General features: G+C 41.0%; 1 protein-coding gene across 1 annotated transcript in view; it reads right to left on the minus strand.

The window, feature by feature from the left end:
* LOC117251546 (carboxy-terminal domain RNA polymerase II polypeptide A small phosphatase 1-like) overlaps positions 1–8,188 on the minus strand; it is a 30,178-nt gene extending 21,990 nt beyond the window's left edge. Inside the window, exon 1 of the mRNA XM_033617975.2 lies at positions 7,800–8,188. Coding sequence (XP_033473866.1) covers positions 7,800–7,872 — 73 coding nt within the window. The 5' untranslated portion in view covers positions 7,873–8,188. The remainder of the gene's footprint in view (positions 1–7,799) is intronic.
* Between the last annotated feature and the right edge of the window lie 14,644 nt (positions 8,189–22,832).

Genomic DNA, 22,832 nt, shown 5'->3' on the forward strand with positions numbered 1-22,832 from the left:
TGTTAACATTATTTAATTGGAATATTAAATGAATTTTCCTTTTACTCACGCATTCACAAACAATTTTCAGACACGGTTCATGCAGTGTGCAGTGTTCACCGCTCCATCATCTGCTGCTGTCTGTCTGTCTGTCTGTCTGTCTGTCTGCCTTTGTCCACTGTAACTTTAAAAAAATGTGTTTGTGCAATGTGCACATTATTTTTATCTATAGTAAAATGAATGAGATTAAGCTCTATTAAAAGTGAACATGACAAATGTCAGTATGAAAAGAATCTCACTGGCTCGTGACAGAATCAGTTAAGGTCCAAAATTAGAGAGGTCACAAAGTACAAACCACAAGCCATTTGAACTGGTTTCATTTACATTGCCCTTTGGTTTTGGGTATGTAGTAAGGGGTAGAAAATGTTCTGACAGCAAATGTTCTGTGAGAATGATCAGTAAAACAATCAAAATGATCTCATCTCTAGTCATATTTTGACGCTTGGGCAGGAGCCACCAGGGACAGCCTTTTTTTGTGTTGTATCTTGATGCAGAAAAGGTTGTTGGTTGAAATAGTTCATGGTTAAATTTAGTGAAGTAAATCAACTCACCCGGCAAACAACTTGACAAAATAACTCCACGTTGACTTTTAGTTTCACAAGGGACATGAACACCAATCTCATGAGTAAAAGTCCTGTGCTTGTTTGACCCATCCAACTCCCTTCCCACCTGCCCTAAACAGACTTTTTGGGCTGTTGAAACTACATCCATTGCTCTGAATGTCTGATATTGATGCAGATGGCTTTATATTGGAGTTGACTGAAATCTCGGTGTGTCTCATACAGATGCTGGAAGGGTACATTGTGCATCCCTATGTGACACTGAGGGCCACTAACCTTACAGCAGTTTTTGACACCCTGGGAATGAGACATGGCTGAAACAAAGAAATGGAACAATGAATACAAAAATGTCTCCATTTAACCATTTGCTACCTAGACAAGTCCCTTGCATGAGAACAATGTGACAGGTGGCAAATAAAGTGGAGCTAAATGGTAAACATTATTTATCAGGTTAGAGTCTTAAACCCCCAGGATGCCAAAGTATAGACACTGTATTATTGTTATGCAGAGTTTGAGGTGACTGTAACTCTGAAACAAGACTAAGAGTCTACAGCCATGCTCATGGCTCTGTGAGGCTGAACTGTGTCTAGATGCCAAGCACATGATACATGCTAACATGCTGATGTTCATAAGGTTCTGATGACCATTCACTACCTTAGCTTAGCATGTTAGCATTTGTTAATAAGCACTAAATACAAAGTAAAGTTAAGGCTAATGGGAATGTCATTATTTTGCATATATTTGGTCAGAAAACAAAGTATTGGAAAAACATATGTGACCCGATGATAATTAGAATCAAGCTAAGGGATCACAAAAGTTGCTACAATTCACCGTAACGGGGACATGAGTGTGTGTACCAAATTTCAGCGGTGAACCAAACAACAACAATGCCATCCCCCACCACTAGCATTGCTAAAAATATAGTGGGAGCATGACATGGGTGTACCCATCTCCTCAACACAATGGGATGCACCAAGTTTAAAACACTATGAAACTGATTAGATGGATCAGCCGAAAATCTAAATATCAATACCACAAGAATGAGTGAGCCCTCAAAATCTGAACAGAACTAGCATAGTGTGTCAGGCTATGTCCAATAGTGGGTTTACTTAGCCTTAAAACTGGTGTCACACAGCTTGTGCATCATAAGCAGTTTCGAGCAGCTCCATGTTACATGTGCGGGTTGGATCCAGATCTGCAAGTGGGTCAACTACATGGCAAGTTGGTCCCAAGACAACCTTTAAACACTGACACTCAGCTGGTATTTAAGAGCTACACACAGATCCCGGTTGTCTGCAGCCAGATTTTAAGGAGCGCTGGGGAAACATAAACCTAGTTGAACAACCGTAGCCAGATGAGTTCTACCAAGTAAGCTCTTTGACACCACAGCGGATATTTTCCATTTGTGATAAATCACATTAATGTAGGATTAATTGTAGCTAGATTAATTAGTTGCACCTTATTTGCTCCTCAGCTCTCTGTTTAATTCAGCCCACGTGTATAATTAGGTAGTAGAAATGGGTAAGAAGAAAACTATCCTCCAACATTCCTCACACCTCTCTGCCCAAGAGGCTCCGACACTGATAATGAGGTTACAGCATTTCAGAGGAGCAGCAACGACCTCACGCCACATCAGCATGTTTCAGCCTACTTAGTTGAAAGCGGTCTTATCTGAGACTCCTTCGGGCTAAGCGTGACCCTGCACTCGGCTGCTTCTATTCCTATCCAGACACAGAAAGAATGAGGCCTCCCACGACTGACTTTCCGCCACTTTGACACCTGATAGTCTGTTACAATCTGACAACTCGCTTCACACCCACCCAGAGCAAATGGTATAGCAGGTTCATGGTGCCCAGCTGGTCAGGTCAGATCAAGGTTTAAACATCCTGCACAAAAAAACTACGATAGTTATTCCAGTTGAAGTTGCTGTGCTGACATTAGTGAAGAAGAAATGTGGCTTAATGGTACAGAAAATGATCACTGCAAAGAATCTACAAAATCTGCATTAGTAGCAGTATTATCATGGCTATAGAACTGATTAGCAATGCAGAATTGATGTGAGATAAATACGCCGCCAAACACAGAATTAAACTTCGGTCAAATTTCGCAAAGACTTTTGGAACAAAGTTTCCTGAAGTTAATGCCTATGTGGCACCAGCAACTTATGAAACTACAGAAGGAATGAAGACTCCCCTTTCCTATTTCTCTGGCCCCTCACTTCTGGATAGCAGCCATGTTTTGGCCTCATGACCTCTTGGCCAGGAGGAAGTAATCCGAGAGCAGGCTGGAGTTGGCTTGTACTAGTAAGCTGGGCAGTGCTGCCACCCTCTGTCTGGACTCAGCACTAACAGAGGTGAGAGCAGAAACATTGCACAGAGGTGCACAGGTAAAGGAATACTACACCTACAAATGGTCATCAACCCAGAATGAGTAAATGATACACAAATGATCATTTGGTCATCGTATGTCATTAAATCAACAAGTTACATCCGATTGTGTCAGTTCATTTAGATTGACCATTTATATATTAATTAGTCACGCTGCGCTACCTTGAATTTCTCTCATGCCTCCATAGAAAACGGCGGACATATTGATTTATTGATTGATTGATTGATTGACGACCACACTTAAGAACAGCAAATCTATCTTTAAACATGTGTTTATAAACTCACACAACTCGTGCAGTAAAATCCAGGCAATTCATGCATTTTTTCTAAAACCTTACTATTCAATACTAAATTTAAAGCGAAACCTGCCTATGCTTTCTTCAGAGCCAAACTCCAATAACTTTTTTTTTTTTTTTCTTCAGCAAAAATGCATGTGTTTGGGAAGCACTGAGCATACAACTGGATAATTGAGACTGGAATTATACTGCACGAGTTTGTAAATGAATGTATTGATATAGTTTTGCTATTGTTAAATAGGCTCCCCAGTCAATCAGAAATTAAATGTTTGCCTTTTTGCGTGGAGGCATGCAAGAAAACCAAAGTTTGCTTCTCAAACGCAGCGTGACTAATGGATTACAAATGGTCACTTTGTGGATTAAGTATTCCTTTGAGCAATTCAAGTTTACAATCAATTACGGAAGTTGAGGTAAATATAGATGTTAAGTCCTAAAGCTACGTCTAATGCGGAAAACACATCAAGCAGCGGCAAAGTGCAGCTCACTGCAATAATTACAGTTTTCTGCAGCCAGGAGGCGTGTTTTTGTGTTTCAGACAGAAGAAATTCTTTGTCGCATAGGTCAATATGTCTCATGAGTCACACACTGATTGGCAGCAGGAAATCTCTGGCCACATATTGCTGCTAAAAGTTAAACTATCTCTGACTTTTAGTTTGGCCACACTTGCCGAAGAACCAATCTGGTGCAGAAGGGCAGCATTTTGCCACTGCTTGGTTTGTTTTCAGCATAATACATTGAAGATGCACACTGTTGATCCCTGCTGGGAATTTTGCCCTTACTTCACCCTGCACTTAAGCAACCAGTGAGCAAACAGCAGCCAACTGTTCAGATGCCAGGGCCTTGGTCAGCTGAAGTACTAGGGAGCATTCCTAGGGCTCTAGTTTCGCAGACCAGGCGCGGCGGAGGTGCAGCGCACCTGCGCTTTGCCAACTGGGTGTGGCCAGGCGGATTTTGTAAGTTTGGCACACCATGCGCCTGGCGCAGCTACTCCTCTATCCCACCTCTGTCCCTCCTACCGGCGCAAGTCGGAAAGAGGGAGGAGAGAAGGCGTGGAGTGGGTTTCACACAGCCCATTCACATCACACCAATCAAATGAGCCCCTCTCCTCGCCCTTAAATGCGCCGCGCAAAGGCGTAATGAGAGTTTACTCAGTTCGCCATATGGCGGAAGAGAGCGGCAGCGTCAGACAGCCAAACTCCTCCCAGGAGGAAAGTGATGTTTTGGTCCGGGAGGTCCAAGCTCGCAGTGTCCGAATATACGAACTGCGAGCAGACCTCCACGGGCTGATGATGCAAAGGTAGCCTGGGAGGAGGTCACCACAATTGTAAATCAATGTTGCGTTTCTCTCGTTTGCGCACGCTCTCTCTTTCTCTCTCACAGTCTCACTCTGTTTGTTTTCTTTTGACTTTTCTAAGATGACAGATGCTGAATATATACTCCCTATCTGATGCTGTGGCTGTTTGTGGTTGGCTGAGAGGGATGTGAACTCATTAGTTTGCAGCTGTGTTAATCAAATCAGGTTGGGTTTCCATTACGTGTGCCAAACGTGCCCAACGGTGCCAATCCCCTTTGATCTGACATCAGATGTGATGGGACAGTCGATATAGAGATACATTTATGTGCTGATTGCAGATAGTTGCATTGAATAGTGGTTTTTTGGTATTTATTGCATTGTTAATGTGCCTGATATTCTGGAAACTTGCCTGTGAGGTTTTGGTGACGTGTGTGCACTGTCCGCCGGTCAGCCAAACTTCGGCTTACACCGGCTGCGCTCCGCCTGCGCTGACAGTAGACGTGGTTTCAGTTGGCGAGCTTTTAGTGCACCTTCGGCGAAGCCTTTTGGCATGAAACTGTCACTGCACCAAGCTGCATCTGTCGACACCTCCCCCTGCTGCGTCGCCACACCCATCTCAGCGCACCTCGGTCTGCCAAACTACCAAACTGAGCGCGCCTTGGGTTGCGCTGCTCAAAACTAGCTCTGCGCGGGGTTCGCCACCCTGCGCCACCCTGCGCTGCGCCAGGAAACTAGAGCCCCTAATGTTTAACCTATCTTTGTCTTTCAATGTGGGAGGATGCCAAAGCACAGACATCAAACACAGGCAAACACCGGGGATAAGTTGAATGTGTTTCTTTCTTGATACTTAACAGCCTACAGCTAGAACTCATTAATCTTGTCTGAGAACACTTGATATTTCAGATTCATTCACTGTTTATAGCATCACCAGGTTTTATAGCTTGATTTGATATACTAAGCTTGATCCACCATTAGTTTTAAGCTTGGTTCAATAATGCCCCGACCCTGAATCATCCCTTCTGTGAGAACATTATTTTTTACAAAGTAATAACTAGTGAGCTCTTAAGATGAGAGTTATGCCATACATGCAGGAAACACCTATTAGCTCAGACCTACTGATAAAACACTGATAAGGACGGAGAGCCACTACAGGCACACTACTGAGTTATGCAGGCACGTGCAGAGGGGAAGGCTGAGGGTGCTCGAGCACTTGCCCCTTTGCCCCCCTGATGTCCAAAGTGCCCTTTTGTCAAGGCATTTTTTGTGTGTGTGAAGGCCTGCCTGCACCTGCCCTTATCAAGTGTAACATTTAACAACTAATAATAATTTTGCTATAAATAAAATGACCTGGTTGCTGTCAATCAGTTTATATCACATGATGAGCTTTCACTTGCTGACGTGCCCTCTGCTGAAACACAGGACGCCACGGATGGAAACTCAGCGATGACGTTAAGATGGTGAGTTTCATCTTTGTGATTGATTATCACGTTATATTTTTAGTATTTGCTTGACCTTCAAATAGTGCACCAGTTATGCAACATAAGTTTAATAGTGGTCCTGACTGCTGGTTCTCACCGCCATCAAGGGAGTTGTTGTTTGAGAACCCCCATTGAAGCCGGCCACTGCTTGGATTTTGATGGTTATATATCATGGAATGGATGATTGGAGTGGCCAGAAAAACATGAAGAAAGATTTGTATTTCAGCAATAACTTCTAAAATATACCAAATAAAACAACATTATAGGCCTATTGCACATTATATGAAATTGAAGTTGTACTGTCATAAAAACCTTTCCTTTGTGGGTCAGCTGAAAGGATGACCCTGACTATGACAATACAAAAGCTCATATGGTTTTACTGTGCGGTTCTCGAGAACTATAAAGGTAAATCCATTTTCTATAGCTGCTTATCCTGTTGGGGGTCGTAGGGGGGCTGGAGCCTATCCCAGTTGACACTGGGTGACTGGACACCCTGGACAGGTTGCCAGACTATTGCAGGGCTGACATATAGAGACAGACAACCATTCATGCTCACATTCACACCTATGGGCAATTAAGAGTCACAAATTCACTTAACCTGCATGTCTTTGGACTGTGGGAGGAAGCCGAAGTACCTGGAGGAGACCCACACTGTTGTTGGGAGAACATGCAAACTCTGCATAGAAGGATTTGAACCAGGGACCCTCTTGCTGTAAGGTGACAATGCTAACCACTGCACCACCATGCCGTCCTTATTAAGGTAAAGTTACCTCAAATTACATTACAACACACTCATAATTTCCTCATATTATAATGTCATTTTATACAAAAAAATCTGAATAGGTTACATGAAATTTTAAAAGGATTCCTGTTCGTGACTACATCCATGTCACATTTCATGTGATTTTAAAGTACAACTTTGGAAAATTTAAAGGAAAAGTCAGTTTAAATGACCTTATTCATAATTTTCTCATATTTATTTATCATAATCCCCCTCTGATTTCATTTGACATTTGTTGTAAGGTTCCATGTTATACTCTGTTTGAATAGGGGTTGCTATAACTCAACAGGTAAATTATGCTCATGCTTGGCGTTTTAAATTATTGTTTCATGTGGCCCCCTTAAGGTCTCTGCACGGCCCTGGAGTTATGGCCATGCTTTCCAGTCCCCATAGTGATAAAACACGTGGTTAAGGCTAGCCCATATAATGTCCATTTTAGCATTATTATGTGTAAATATGTTTATAATACCTTTTGGTGATAACTTGAGGATATAACTGAAGCAGCTCGACATCAGAGTCCAAAACAATAACAGTGAACTGTCAGTGTGACCCCGCCCCCTCTGACCGGACCCATTATGTCTCCTCTTTTACTCACTGTCTAAAAACTCTGCGCAACACCAGTAAACCGGAGGATTTAAAACTCATACAACTCAGACTCATACAAACCCAAATTCCTGTCCTCTCTGTACTTATAAAGCTCCTAAGCGGCTGCTCGTGGCTTTGGCCTACCCAGAGGACAACCGGTTTCAAACTTGCTCAAAGCTTCCTCACAGTATTTACTTGCCTACTATGTCAGCCCAAGTCACAGAGGTCTCTTCAGAGGGAGAGGACAGTATCAAAGCTCATTCACTGAGTCACAGTCGGCATTAGTGACACCGTGGCACCCTAAAAACACCGCTGTCTCGTGCCTCTCTGACATTGTCATGCGCAGCTGAAAAGTTGAGCAAACTTTTCCCAAACTCACCGTCCTCACGACAAGTCGCATTTTCCTCCTCGTCTCTGGTTACTTGCGTGATTATCGACGGCGAATGGTCCATTAGATCCTCCGTCACTTAAAGACAATGACGTTACCGCTGTGTAAAACCTAGTTCCGAGGAGTTATGGCAAAAGAAAATTATTTATATTTTGCCACTCCCTGTCTGCAAACGCGCATACTGAGAGTAAAAATACAGAAACTCTCTAAACAATGGGAAAACGGATAAAACAAACCATATCAGAGCAAAAATGCTCTAAAATGCAAAAGGTTAAAAGTGTCTAAAAATAGTTATTTCTTTACGTTTTTACGTTGAAGAAGTTCATCAATTTGACCATGCTAACATGGAACTTGACGGTTTCAAGGAAGCCCCATTCTTAAAGCCACAATGCAGGATGTGAAGTTTTTCACTGATGATAAAGATCACTGTACAGCTAACGGGTTAGTCGGCTGGGAAAACGCTCAGGAGACATTTCAATGCGTTTCTGACGTTTTATTTTTGTTTTAAATTAAGTATATATTTTACAAATATAACCCCTACAACATGTATAAAACCTGTATTTTTCATTATTGTCTTGTTTATAGTGAAAATGTTTAAATTTTCTGCCATTAAAGAGATATGTTTCATGCGCGTGGCGAGTTTTTAAAGTTTGTTCAGGCACAACTTTGACGTTTGCCGGGGGCAGCCTTGAAACCGACCGGGAGAAAGAGGAAGTTAGGGACAGTCTTTAAAGTGCCCACACCTAAGATCAAAGTAACTCTTTTCTTCTTGAAAAATCTCCAGAAACACTCCTCCCCCGTGTAAATAAGGATTATTTTGAAAATGTAATCTGTCATAGCTGCAATTATTTTGATGACAGAAAACATTTATTATACCGGCTGTATAGACTATTTATTTGACCATTATTTAACCTTTGACAAAAGTCCTTTAATAGTAAATGGGAGGAAAGTGGCCTTTAGAAGAAAAAAAATAAAATAAAATAAGTTTTAGGGATTGCAAGATGACCCAAAAAGATGGAATATTTTCTCACAAGTTCCTCCTCCACATGATGATAGCTGGCTGCCAGATGTCAGGCCAGATAATTGGCTGCCAGCCTACTACTGTGGCACGCAGCAGGTCAGGTGCTGGCCTTGCTGGGCGCTCTCTCCCCTCTTGGACACCACTCTTGCCAAAAAACACTGAGGAACTCTAGCTCCTCTCATCCCTCTTTAGAAACAGGACATTCATTTCAATGCTCCTCTCTAACACCTTTGTGGATTGTGTCTTGTGTTCATCTGTTTCCCTGAACCATTGATACAAGGCAGGATGGATCCATGCTTTCATGTTGTTTACACCAAATTCTGAACCAACCATCTGAATGTCACAGCAGAAATCCAGACTCATCAGACCTGGCAACGTTTTTCCAATCTTCTATTGTCCAATTTTGGTGAGCTTGTGTGAATTGTAGCCCCAGTTTCCTGTTCTTAGCTGACAGGAGTGGCACCCAGTGTGGTCTCCACTGACTTCTGGCAATAACAAGGCATTTTCACCCAAAGAACTGTCGTTCACTGGGTATTTTCTCTTTTTAAGACTTAACAAGCAGTTGAACAGGTGTACCTAATAAAGTGGCTGAGAAATGTGCTGGCAACGCCTTTTTAATTGCCAGACTTTTTCTCACCATTGGCTCATGAGATATGACTGATACATGTTTAATCTAATAATTCCAGAATTGCTTTGGGTCACATTTAGGTTTTGAATTTTGTCTCAATCTTTCTTCTTTTTTTTTTTTTGCTAATACAAAGACACAGATCAGAATTGTAAGGTCATAACTTGGTGTATATGCCCTTTTTCCTCTCACAGGTTAATGCCCCACCAAAACCTCCGGGCCCCTTCTTCTGACCCCGCTGACACCAGAGCACTAGACCCAAGGGCTGTACTGCAAAGTGAAAGTAGTGGGTTAATGGGGTATGTTGGGTCTGAGCAACTATAGTTTTATTTTATTTGCAAGGTTGTAAAATACACATTAAAATTCTGTAAAAACATGGTTGTTTTTGTTCAGCCTCAAGTAGAGCTATCTGAAAAACTGAAGCTCTTTTGAGGATATGTGCCTGCACTGTGTCCCCATCACCTTTGGAATCAAAATTCCACCCCTGAATTTGAGCCATTAAAGGGAAACTTTAGTGATTTTGAACCAGCTGTCATCATACTGTGGATGGTGTGTGCCGATGAGTGGTGTTTGGTGTCCTCACGTGCTGCCACCGTGCCGCCAGCTGCCCGACAGACAAGCTGGTAGCAACTCAAATTTAGCCTCTGTGAATTCCAAGGTTAGGTGTCTGGTCCTAGTGGTGCAGTGATGACAGATGGGCTAGCAAACTAGCTAGCAGCAGTCTAAAGCGGAATTAATACTTCTGCATTGAATCGCCACCGTATCTGCGGCGTAGGCTCTGCGTCGATGACGTCTGATGTGCACCTCCCCAGAAATGTGACTACATGTTGTGGCAACGCAGACCTCCTGTCCATAAGCTGAAACCATTTCCCTCAGTGGAGACGAAGCTTTTATTAACTTTGATTTCACAGATAAGAAACAATAAATTGTGAATACAGTAAAGCCTCCACAAAATAGCATTTTAAGTTTTGTGTGTGATTTATCCTTCAGGGATTTATACTTCGGGATTTATCCTGGCTTCATATGAGCAGAGGAAATCTCCCCTCATCGCCAGGCTAATCTATACAGTGTAAAATGCCATAGGATTGTGCTAATGATATTAGCATGTTGTATTTGTGGGGAAAATGTGTTTTGTATAAGACAGTTGTTTTGTCAGTGAACCTTGTGAGTTGTGATAGAGCCAAATTTTGTAACGTTACCTTTGTTAAATATTGCTGTTGCTCCTGGCTTCATATAAGCAGAGGAAAAGTTCGCTAGCTGCTAGGCTAATTTATTCAATGTAAAATGCCATAGACTTGTGCTAATAACATTAGCATGTTGTATTTGAGGGGAAAATGTGTCCAGCAGAAGACGAGTGCTTTGTCTGTGAATGCTATAGTGAAGTTAATTTGTGTACTTGTGTTTGACATTGTCTCTATTAAGCCATGTTTAATGTGTGTTTAGAATCAACTGAACTTTATAGCACTTCACAGACACTCCGCCACTAACTAGTGTTTTTGAGGTGTCACTGCAGAACAACACAGACACACCACTGCACAAGTAAATGCTCACAATGGCGTAGGCTATGTACATAGGCACCAGAAGGTCTGCCCATGCAGCTGATCTTCAGTCAGGCTCAGCAGCTGTTCGTCAGTTCGGATCAGAGTGAGACCTCCTCATAGCTGATCCAGTTCATTTGATTCTAACACACACAGAAATTCTGCAGGTTTAATTCGTCTTCACTGTTATATTTGAATTTTTAATGCTGAGGCTTTATAATTGATCCATATCATCAAACAACTGTTAATAAAAGAGGATTTTAATACAAAGTGGTAAGCACTGCATGTTAATGTAGAAATGGGCCAGACCTGTGCTCTGGAGGGCAGCCTTCGTTAGGCTGCACAGTATCGCCCACTAATGGATTTGTAATGAACTGCAATAAATTTATTATTGTCAACTTATCATTTTTTAAACATTACATATTGTTTCTAGAGCAGCACTATGTAAGCAAATACCTCACTGGAAACAAATGAGTCCAGCTGACTCATAATGTGTTACAATAGCTTACACCAAGTTCATTTCAATTTTATGATGGTTACGTACAGTTTCACATTGAAACAACTGAACCAATGACAGGTCGCTTAATTTTAAATTTCAGAAGGACCAAAATGTATAGAAAAAATTAGAGTGATGCCAGAGTCTAAATTTGATCAGTTTTTATCAATGAAATTATTGAAAAAAAAAGAGATGTGATTCATGGTTAAAGGAATAGTACGACATTTTGACGTATAGGTGATGAGATTGATAGCACTCTGATGTCTGTAATATGAAGCTACAGCCAGGAGTCAGTTTCCTCAGCACAAAGACTGAAGTCAGCAAACCTGGCTGTCTAAACTTAACAAAATCAACCTACCAACATCTACAAAAGTCATGAATTAACACATTATGTCTTGTTTGTGTCCAGAAATAACTTGTAAAGCTGACGCATTATTTCAGCATAGAGATAGCACATAACTGAAAATTTCATTCAGTCATTTTTGCACTTTGGATTTTGTATGTGTTAATCAGTAAGCTTTAGAGTGCTGGTAGGTGGATTTTGTTACCTTTGGACAGAGCCCGGTTATCTGTTTGCCCCTGTTTCCAGTCTTTGTATTAAGTTAAGCTAAATGCTGGTGTTAGCTTCATCTTTAGCATACAAACATGAGCAATATTTATTTTCTCATCTAAATCTCATCAGGAAAGCAGATAAGCGCATATTCATTCAGTAAGTGTTCCTCTGAAATAATAGCATAATACAAATACACATCATGTCTCTGTTTGTGTGCAGCTAAATTTGAAGCCAGGCTACATTCCATGTGAATCCAAAAGTTAGCATTGTGTTGACATAACGTAAATTAACTTACGTCCCTTGTGAATCCAAAAGTCAGTGTATTTAATGATGATGCTGATACACATCTGCTGTAACTCCACAAGTCAACACAGTCTAGATACTCGACTCCTCCACGCCCTTTGAGCCTCACATGCATCAACGTGCCTCGGAGGTGTCTTATTGAAGAGTTGTTAAATCCACAGGCTCCACACAGTAAATAAGGCTGGATGAAGATGACAGACAGTATAAAAAACACTCCCAGGCAAAGGGCCAATCAGGGATCAGTGCTGTATTTTATCAAACAGTGAAATAAATTCATTTTCTTTTTTGTTTTAAAGGAAAAATGTCTGTCTAACCCAGATTTGTCTCACAGGTGAGTTCTGAGTGGAGGAGTCCTGCTGCAGTGTAACTGGGAAGCATCACTGGCCTTTTGTTGACTCTGTGACTTTCATCACCTCCAAACTCTGGAGTCAGGAGAACACCGAGTTAGTGAGCGAATTTCTTTCCATCCCTCTCCTCACAAAAAAATGCTGTGGGTTGTTTTGTTATGATTGAGCAGATAATCACTTCCAGATGTGCTCCATATGGCTTCCCTTATATAAAAAGTGACCTGTGCTGTCTGGCCTGGTCCAAACACATCGGGGCGATGGAATTGAAAGCTGACTTATTTACTCGGTCTTACTAACACATGAAACCTCATGGTGACAAACAGGCAGACATTCGGTTTGCCTTTGAAACCGGCACTGATAAAACATGAACCTCAGAACCAGGCCAAACATTTTTTTGTATGATGGTGCCATGAATGTGTTAGGATGTGAGATGCTGCCATCTGCTGGCTGTGCAACTGCTCATCATGTTATTAACTGGAGACTAAAAATGTTTTCTTTACACTCAAAAGACACTGAAACAACATTGCATTATGGAAGCAACACAGAGACAAAAGTGGTATAAGTTTAACAGCCATTCATTATTGAATAATCAAAACTAAAACTAAATTTATAGAAATAATTCATTTAAATATTTTATTTTGTAAACTATGCAACCAAATTTTTTTGTTCTGAAGACATTTTTTTAAATTAAAATATGAAATTTTTTAATTTGCAGTTTAAAAAAGCTGAATTTTAGTTGTTTTTTTCCAGTGTTCACAAAGTCAGTTTCAAAAATTCATGTGTCAGAATTTTAAAAATCAATTTAAGCCACAAGTGGCATTTTAAAAATTAATTCTACTTGAGTTGAATATATTGGATATTTGAGATTTGTCAAAGTAGGTTGGGAATTTTTGTTCGGAAATGAAAAAAGTAGCAGAGGATATGGCATGACAACCTCTCCACCCTGCCCATCAGCTCCAAGGCCAGGAAGCCAAACCAGCCTCAGAAGCAGAAGGCAGGGAGACGGAGATCACAAATTTACAATACTACTGAGAATACAATCCTGATATAACATTTAAATTATATATATTATATATAGAGTAAATATAGAGCGACCGACCTCTGAGGTTGCAGTGTAACAAACTTTAATTTAAACAAAAAAATTATGTATAAACAAAAATTCAGCTGTTGAGGACGAATTGGGGATTTATTATTATATGCTGAAGTTTGGGGTGTGAAATGTCATGAAATTTCGATTTGTTGTAATAAGCCCTCTTTAAGCAATCATTTCTAAATTTAATGCATTGACTGAGACGTGACCCTAGATGGTGCAAACTGAATTTCATATTATTTCCTAGCTAATTCAACTTTTTTTCGGAGCCTTTTCATATCAACGGTTGCAACAGAAAATACCATCAGTAGTTAAAGCCTATGTCAGTCTTTATCTCCTATTGAAACTTTGGTTTAAAATAATGGTTATCTATGATCCTATATTGTGTTTCATCTGTAATAAATGGACTTTGTCACAGAACTACAGTAGTGTGATTTGAATTTATTGAACCACTTTGTGTAAAAATTGTTGACAAAACCAGGTTTAGTAAGTCTGCTTAAAGTTACGACCATTGTAACAAAGAAAACTAGTTTAGTTGGACCTAATAAATACAGATGAGTAATGGCTGTCTAACAGAGTTAAGTCAGTATAATGAAATATCTTAATGGTGGCATTAATTAACATATGTTTGTCAAAACAAACTACATTTTGTTTTAGTTATGTTTGTCAATTAAGTTAGCTGGAAACTGACATTGAGTAAATATCATTTGACCATATAATGTTCAAATTGCTATTAAAGTCACGTTGCACATGAATCAGTTACTGCCATCTTCATAGCATTATTAATTCTATCTAACACAACTCAATTGGGTGATAATAGTTGACATTACTAGATTAACTAAATCCAACTTTTTTTTCTTTTTTTGTGAGTTTAGAGGAACATTCACACCTACGAGCAATTAAAAGTCACCAATTAACCTAACCTCCTGGACGTGTGTATGTGTGTGTGTGTGTGTGTGAGGAGTGTCACAAGAAGCACAGAAGACACTAACAGCATCCTCTGAGCTGGTCGGGACAGGGTGCTCCTCACTGTCTTGTTTGGTGGGTGAAAAGGGTGGTGTCATGGGTTGGGGTGGGGGGTCAGGGGCATCCTGGACTCACTGAGGTGCTGAGAGTGGTTCAGTGGTCTGCTGTGGTGTTGGAGCTTTCTAGGATGGTTGGCATCCACTCTCAGCTGCCCCAGAGAAGGCTCCTCCTATCATTAAAATAATTCACATATGTAAAGTTAACTTTATCTGAGCAACACTTTATGTCAATACTGGTACTTTGTAGTCGTAGTGAGGGGATTACTTACTGAGCCCAGTGAATCAAAGGCGCCCATCAATCTCCATCAGGTCGTCATCTGTCCTTCACATCTGGTCCTGTCTTGGTCTTCCACGTCGCTGCTTCCTGTGTGGGGGGGTCTGTTACACCTGACAATACCTGAGCAAAAGAGACTTGGAGACTTTTCTGTATGTTAGTCATTATTACCAGCTACCTACACCTGAAAACACATGACAGTGCAACAAAGTGAGCAAAATAAACAATCTGATATTATTATACTGGTCATAAAGATAAATAGAGATAAATACTTGTAGGAGACTTGTCGCTTAGTACTGACTTACCTTTGAATGGTATGGTCACCCATACGTTATGAAGAAAAATACATAACGGTATATCACGTATCAACTGTTACCTTACCACTGGTGCGTGCATATGAAAATGTAAAATGTAAATAAAAAGCCTTAGTGCAAAGCGCTACCGAGGGCTTTGTTAGCCTCGCCAGATGCAGAGGATTCCAAATCCCTGGTAAATGCATCCTCGATTAAAATGAAAAAGCTGAAAAAACTAGCATGCTCTGTGTCGGTTATGTCTGTGTATGTGTATGTGTGTGTGTGTGTGTGTGTGTGCATGCGTGCGTGCGTGTGTGCGTGCGTGCGTGTGTGTGTATGCGTGTGTTTGTTTGTGTTTGGAGTCAGAGTTGCAGTATGCAGATGATTGTGCCAGCGCTGCTGCCCTACAGCCCAGCTGCTGTACAGCATGCACTGGACGTTATGTCATCTGTCTTCCACTCACTAGGTCTTGTTATCAATACACAAAAAACAGAAGTCCTCTTTCAGGAGAGGTCTCCATCCCCTACCTCTCCAGCGTTCACCATCAACAGTGTACCCCTCAAGGTGGTTAACCAGTTTTGCTACCTCGGCAGCATGCTGACATCCACATGCCAGATTGATGATGATATCCAGGCCTGCATCAACCTGACGTCCTCTGCCTTTGGTAGACTGTGCTCTCGTGTGTTTGACAACAACCACCTTAGGACATGAACGAAAGCTGCAGTTTACAGGGCAGTGTGTGTGTCGACACTGCTTTATGGAGCAGAAGCCTGGACAACCTACCGCCGTCACATCAGACACCTTGATGCATTTAACATCAGATGCCTCCAACGCATCCTTGGCATCACCTGGCAGGACCGTGTTCCTCATACGGACATTTTACATCGCCTCAAGTCCATAAGCATCAAGGTGAATTTGGCACAGAGGCAACTCTGGAGGGTCGGCCATGTTATCCGGATGCTTGGATGCCGTTTGCCCTGTCAGGTGCTTCATGGACAGCTCCTGTCAGCCAGCAGAAAGTCCCGAGGACAAAAGCAGTGGTTTAAAGACCAGCTGAAGGGGACATTCAAGAGGTGCAACATCACACCCAACGACCTAGAGTCTGCTGCAGCTAACCGACCACTTTGGCGCTCTCTATGTCACGATGGGATCATGCACTTGGAGGAGAGTCGCATCCAACAACAGAGCATCCGGCAGACAACCTCATGCTACCGAGGGCTTTGTCAGCCTCACCAGACGCAGAGGCTTCCAAATCACTTGTGAATCCATCCTCGATTAAAATGAAAAAGTAAAATGTAAATAAAAAGCCCTGGTGCAAGACGCTACCGAGGGCTGTGTTGACCTCGCCAGACGCAGAGGTGTCCAAAACACTTGTAAATGCATCCTCGATTAAAATGAAGAAGTAAAATGTAAATAAAAAGTCCTGGTGCAAGACGCTACCGAGGGCTTTGTCCGCCTCACCAGACGCAGAGGTTTCCAAATCACTGGTGCATGCATCCAGCATCATCAGCTGTATGAAAAAGTAAAATGTAAATAAAAAGTCTTGGTGCAAGACGCTACCGAGGGCTTTGTCAGCCTCGCCAGACGCAGAGGTTTCCAAATCACTGGTGCATGCGTCCAGCATCATCAGCTGTATGAAAAAGTAAAATGTAAATAAAAAGTCCTGGTGCAAGATGCTACCAAGAGCTGTGTTGACCTCGCCAGACGCAGAGGTTTCCAAAACACTTGTAAATGCAACCTCGATTAAAATGAAGATGTAAAATGTAAATAAAAAGCCCTGGTGCAAGACGCTACCGAGGGCTTTGTTGACCTCGCCAGACGCAGAGGTGTCCAAAACACTTGTAAATGCAACTTCGATTAAAATGAAGATGTAAAATGTAAATAAAAAGCCCTGGTGCAAGACACTACCGAGGGCTTTGTTGACCTCACCAGACGCGAAGGCTGCCTGGGGTTTTTCAGTCCTGCCAGACACAAAGGGTTCCCATTAGCGCCGTCAGTCTTCGTCATCGAAGTTGCTGTCCGGCTAACTCAGGGACTCAAAGAGAGTCAGGCAGTGTCTTCTGAGGCCTGCAGTGGAGGGTCCTGGGTCTTAGTCGCCGTCCTCACCAGTCGTCCTCTGCCTCTTCACACTTACCTCAGGTGTGTCACTGTCCTCCTTGCTTCTCTTGGTGGTTGAGCTGGGGGTGGAGGCTGAGGGAGCAGGCGGGGTACACTGGACGCGAGGGAAGAAATGAGTGTAGTCAAGAGTGTCCTTGTCATCCTCTTCTTCTACATCCCCTTCGTCCTCTTTGTGCCTTACCTGTGGTGTGTCGCTGTCCTCCCTGCTTCTTCGGGTGGGTGAGCTGAGGGCAGAGGCTGGGGGAGCAGAGTCTCCAGAACTGGGAGAGACTGGGGGGAGACCTGCGGGATGCTCCACTGGCTGCACAGGAGGCTCTGGGGGAGGAACACCGAAAGGACGCCATCCGGGCCAAAAACCTCCAGGTGGGATCACGACGGGACGGCAGAAACATCTGAAGTCAAAAATGCTCAGCTCTTCTTCTTGTGCGTCCTCTTCGTCCTCGTCGTCAGAGTGGAGAGGGGGAATGAGCTCACCTTCACCTACCTGAACCTCTCCATCATCCTCGACACTTACCCCTCCCTCATTTACCTCGTCCTCACCAGAGGAGATGGAGATGGGGAGATCTTCATCGTCGTCAGAGTAGAGCGGGGGAATGAGCTCACCTATATCTACCTCAACCTCGTCATCGTACTCGACACTTACCTCATCATCACTTACCTCTTCCTCACCAGAGGAGATGGGGAGATCTTCATCATTGTCGAGGATCCTGACGACTTCAGGAAGGCCATCCTCTGCCGGGCGCTCGACGACGTAGACAGCACCACCTGAGGAGGGAAGATATTCAAATGATAAGGATTTTTCATTCAATCTCTCATTAAATATTTTAGATTAAATCAGCAATCATCAAAATTTGAACTGGGAAAAAACTACAACATCTCCATATACTAACTACACCTGCACTACACTTGTAACAAAGCATCAACACACAAGGGGCTGCGACTTTTAACAGTATCATCAGACACTGTGCGGTTCAGCCTCTGACTTTGTACAGATGAGGGATGAGACATTAATGCAGCATAATATCACATATCATAAAGCTGCAGTAACAATGTGATTAACATGTCAGTGGGTCAGTTAACCCACTGCTGAGCAGTAGCTCTGAGTAAAGGCGGTTATTCTGTACCAACCAAACACTTGTTTGGTTGTATATAATGTTGGGTGTTACATTTTTAATAGAATGGCCATTCTACCCATAAATATCATATATATACATATATATTATATATTCTACCCTCTTGGATTTTATATTGACGTTGACGTCCTGTCTGTCCACCGCGCTACTGTCTGTCCCAAATGAGAAATGAAAAAAGGAATTTGCAAAGACCAGAATTGGTTTTCTGGTTTTTCGTTTGGAAACAAAAAATTAGTAGATCACGTGATTTCGTTTTTGGTTTAAAATGAAAAAAGAAAAAGAAAAAACACGTGACTTCCGTTTTTGGTTTCAAACGCAAAAACGAATTGGCTGAATGTCCGCAGACCTGTTCAATATTCAATCCAAAAAGGAATAACGGTAAAACGAATCGCAAAAAAACAAAAACGGGCCGGGTTTGATTAGGTTTTCGTTATTTGATTCTGACACCAAAAACGGTTTTCTTGGGTACTCTTGTTTTTTTGTTTTGAATCAAATAACAGATTTACCGTTTTTTGGTTTTTGAATTACGAATGAATTACAAATCATCCGATGATACCCGGACTGATAAGATAGGACTCACTCTATAAGCTCAGAAGCCTGGGCTAGAGTGACTCTCATCTTTTCCATTAATTCAGAAGTGAGAAACATATGGATCCTGTAGAATAAGGATTTATTTTTCTATTAGACTATTTTCAAGGTAAGAAAACAGCTCACAAAGTTTGATTTTGGGTGGTCTATGCCTTTAAGTAGTAGCTAGGTTAATGTTTCAGTTTTCAAATATTCTACTGTGGCCTTTGTTCTGTTGTAACTATTTTATTTCATTTTAGCTTGTTATTATTTTATTGTATCTTTATTTTTCTATTTTAACTTTTTAACTCTTTCTACTATATTAATATTTTTTATAATGCCTTTGTGTTGCTTCTACATTTTTACCAAATTGATACTGTATGTTGATATTTATGTAAAGCACTATGAGTCACCTTGTTTTTAAAATATACTATATAAATAAAGTTGCCTTGCCAAATCAATCTTACTTTAACAAATTGCCCACAGAGGTTTGGGTTGCCTCTCCTGGGCTTTCCTCCCTGTCACTTCTACCACCACTGTCTATAACTTACTGATGTCAAAACGTCACGTTATCTCTACAGCTAGCTAACATTAATCCATTGTCTCACTACTTGACTGAGCACCAGTGTAAGCTAACATTCACATAATATATGACATCTTACATTGAAATGCCAAGCCATAGACACACGTTAGCATTCATCTGTAGTCTAGACACCTGACACAATATAATTCTGAAACTCTGAAAGTGAGAAAGTAAAGTGTATTAAACTAGATAGATAGCTACTTACATTAATTTACAGCATGGTGTAAATGCGGAGAAAAGTCTTTTTTTTTTTTTTTTTTTTTTGATGCAGCGACTCCCCCCTCCTAAATACTTGGATGTGAGCCAGCCAGTGCAATGATTGGAGTGACGCAGGCAGACAAGACGTTCGCCTAGATTAAATGGTATAGTCCACTTTACTTTAGGGGTGTCTGAAATTGTAGGCTACTACAAGCTTCGTCCTGGCATGAATATGGAAAATACTGTATATTGTAATATTCATGATTACTGATAAGAAAGGTAAATGTTTCAGCCCCCCCAATCTGTTAATTTTACCTCTTTTAGGGGGATGAAGTCGTAGTTGGGGGGGGTCATATATATATAGGCTATATATATATATATAGGCCTAGCTAATATAACTATTCAAGGGCTCTGGTTTACAATAAAGAGTATCAATGTATTTAATATGCATCGCACTACATGCGTCATTACGAACAGTGAACCATGGCTACATTCATCCAAAAATACCACAGTGAGCTCTGTGCAGACCAAACTAGTAGTTTATAACTCATTACTCTCACAGTGTGCACATGACAGCGCGTGCACATGCATAACGCGCACACGCACTCACAGACGGTTACTGAACAAATAGCTCTCTTGTCCCTCCAAAACAAAATACCACACTAACGAGCACGAGCGCGTGTCAACAAATGTTAAAAACAGGTTTTTATAATATGATACAATAAGTCTAGCTTCAACAATCAAAACAAACAACTCGGAGGCACCTGTGCGTCCCTGTGTTCTGTTCACCGACAAGTTACATCGTTTCCATGGCGACAACTAATAACATTTTTGGCATTATTTGAAATCCGACACAGTCGCCATCTTATTTTCAGTAAATTCAATCACACATTGTCACATTTGAAAGATTTGATCCCTAAAACAAAAATATCAGCGTTTTCATATCACTATATTCAGTGTTAACACACTCCACACCAGTCCCAGTAGATTTAACACACACTGTCCATCTAAACATCCATTTACACCAGAAATCATCAATTAGTGTCTGTTTGAATCAAATGTGGAGTTTTCTAACAGGCTTAATAACACGATGTGAACCGTCCACATTTCATCTCTAAAAGTTACACGGTTTCTACGCTGATAACGATTTGAACGATTTCAGAGGTGGGATCAACAGTAAAATGTTCAAATCAATGTAAAAGCTGTCTTACCTCACGCAGGTGCTCCTCCTCCTTCCGTGGTCTGCTGGCAGCCATCTTCGGTCAATCAATCAATCAATCAATCAATCAATCAGTCAGTCAACCAATCAATCAATCAAGCAATCAATCAGCGATCCAAAGGTCTGAGATGTGTTTTCCAAAAAACTTTTCTGCTTTCTGCTTCAAGACTTTCCACAGTTTGGCTCTGGTCCAAATCTAAGTGCAAAGGGAGAGATCTGAAGGGTGTGGAGGCCTTATATACCTGACCTCAGCGGGGTCGTCGTTCTGTTGCCATGACATTTGGTGATGCATGCGCCTTTGTGTCACTGAGACAGAAAGACGGACATTTTTATTGATTTTTCATATTTGTTCATTTTATTTATTGGCCACTTTCACTGATTTTTTCAATAAGCCTTTCTCTCTCTTTCATTAACTGCTAGCCTATTTCTGTGTAATTACTGCTACAAAAATAAATAAAATAAATAAATCTGAAATTAAGCCTAAATCAAACCATAATCACCCTTAACATTATAATGCAGCGAGACCATAGCCATGGAGTCAACACTGGGAGGGACCAAATCTGCTAGGTCCCCCCAGTGTTAAAAGCCTGACACAAAACAATATTCAAAATTTTGAAACTCATTTCTATTGGCTGATATTGTATAGATTTTTAACCAGGAGCATGTAAAGCTATTGTAATATAGTCTGAGACTGGACAGGTGGGCCTCTCTGTTGGTGGCACACAAACACACTCAGGAAGCTGTGCTTTTGCATCTGTACACAGTATGTTAGTGTATAATGTGTGTTTATCTCCTGATTCCTATGCTACAATGCAATAAATGTTAATTTTTTTTTTTTAAGTATTTCTTTATTTTAAACAATATCAGAATATTTCCTATGTCATTGAGAAATGTGACAGTGTCTGACATCTTAGATAAAATAGCTGTTGTACAGGTTATGATTTAGTATGGTTTGACTTAATTGGACTTAAAGGCTGTAACTATTACAAAGGTAACTTTTAACTGTATGAATCATTTGGTGAATGAGTTTCATATATAATACTCCTAATATTAAATATTGATATAAATAAAATAGGGAATGCTTTAGATTACCTCCATGCATGTACAAAATCATTCTTCCAAATTTAATTCATACAAATCATAAGTTATTGTAAATTGTTGCAGGTGTGTGGTGTGAAAGACATAAACATGAAAATAAAACATACATACATGAGGTTATTAATAACTACAAACAAGTTAAATAGGCTTAGCTGATACAGAGCTCACCAGTATTTTATGCTGTAAAGCACTTTGTTATTTATATTGATAATTGCTATACAAATAAAGTTATTATTATTATTAATAATAGCAATAGCATGCTAACACTCATATCAATGCCCAAAGTATCAAAATCAAGGCCCTGCCGACCATGTGGCTGGGTCACGCCTAATAAGCCATTAACAACTGCACAATAGTGTTAATGAACAGAAGCAGGATTACAATAAAAATCTGTACATGTAGTCAAGTATCTTGACCTGGCTTATCAATAACAGTGTTAATCAAACAGAGGTGCAGTTAGCCAAAGTTTAAAGATGCTAAGTGAAGCGAGATCCAGCTACAGCTGGCAGTTATTTTGATACTTTGATGTTATGAATGTTAGTG

This window comes from Epinephelus lanceolatus, chromosome 14, assembly GCF_041903045.1.
Source record: "Epinephelus lanceolatus isolate andai-2023 chromosome 14, ASM4190304v1, whole genome shotgun sequence".
Classification (NCBI taxonomy): Eukaryota; Metazoa; Chordata; class Actinopteri; order Perciformes; family Serranidae; genus Epinephelus; species Epinephelus lanceolatus.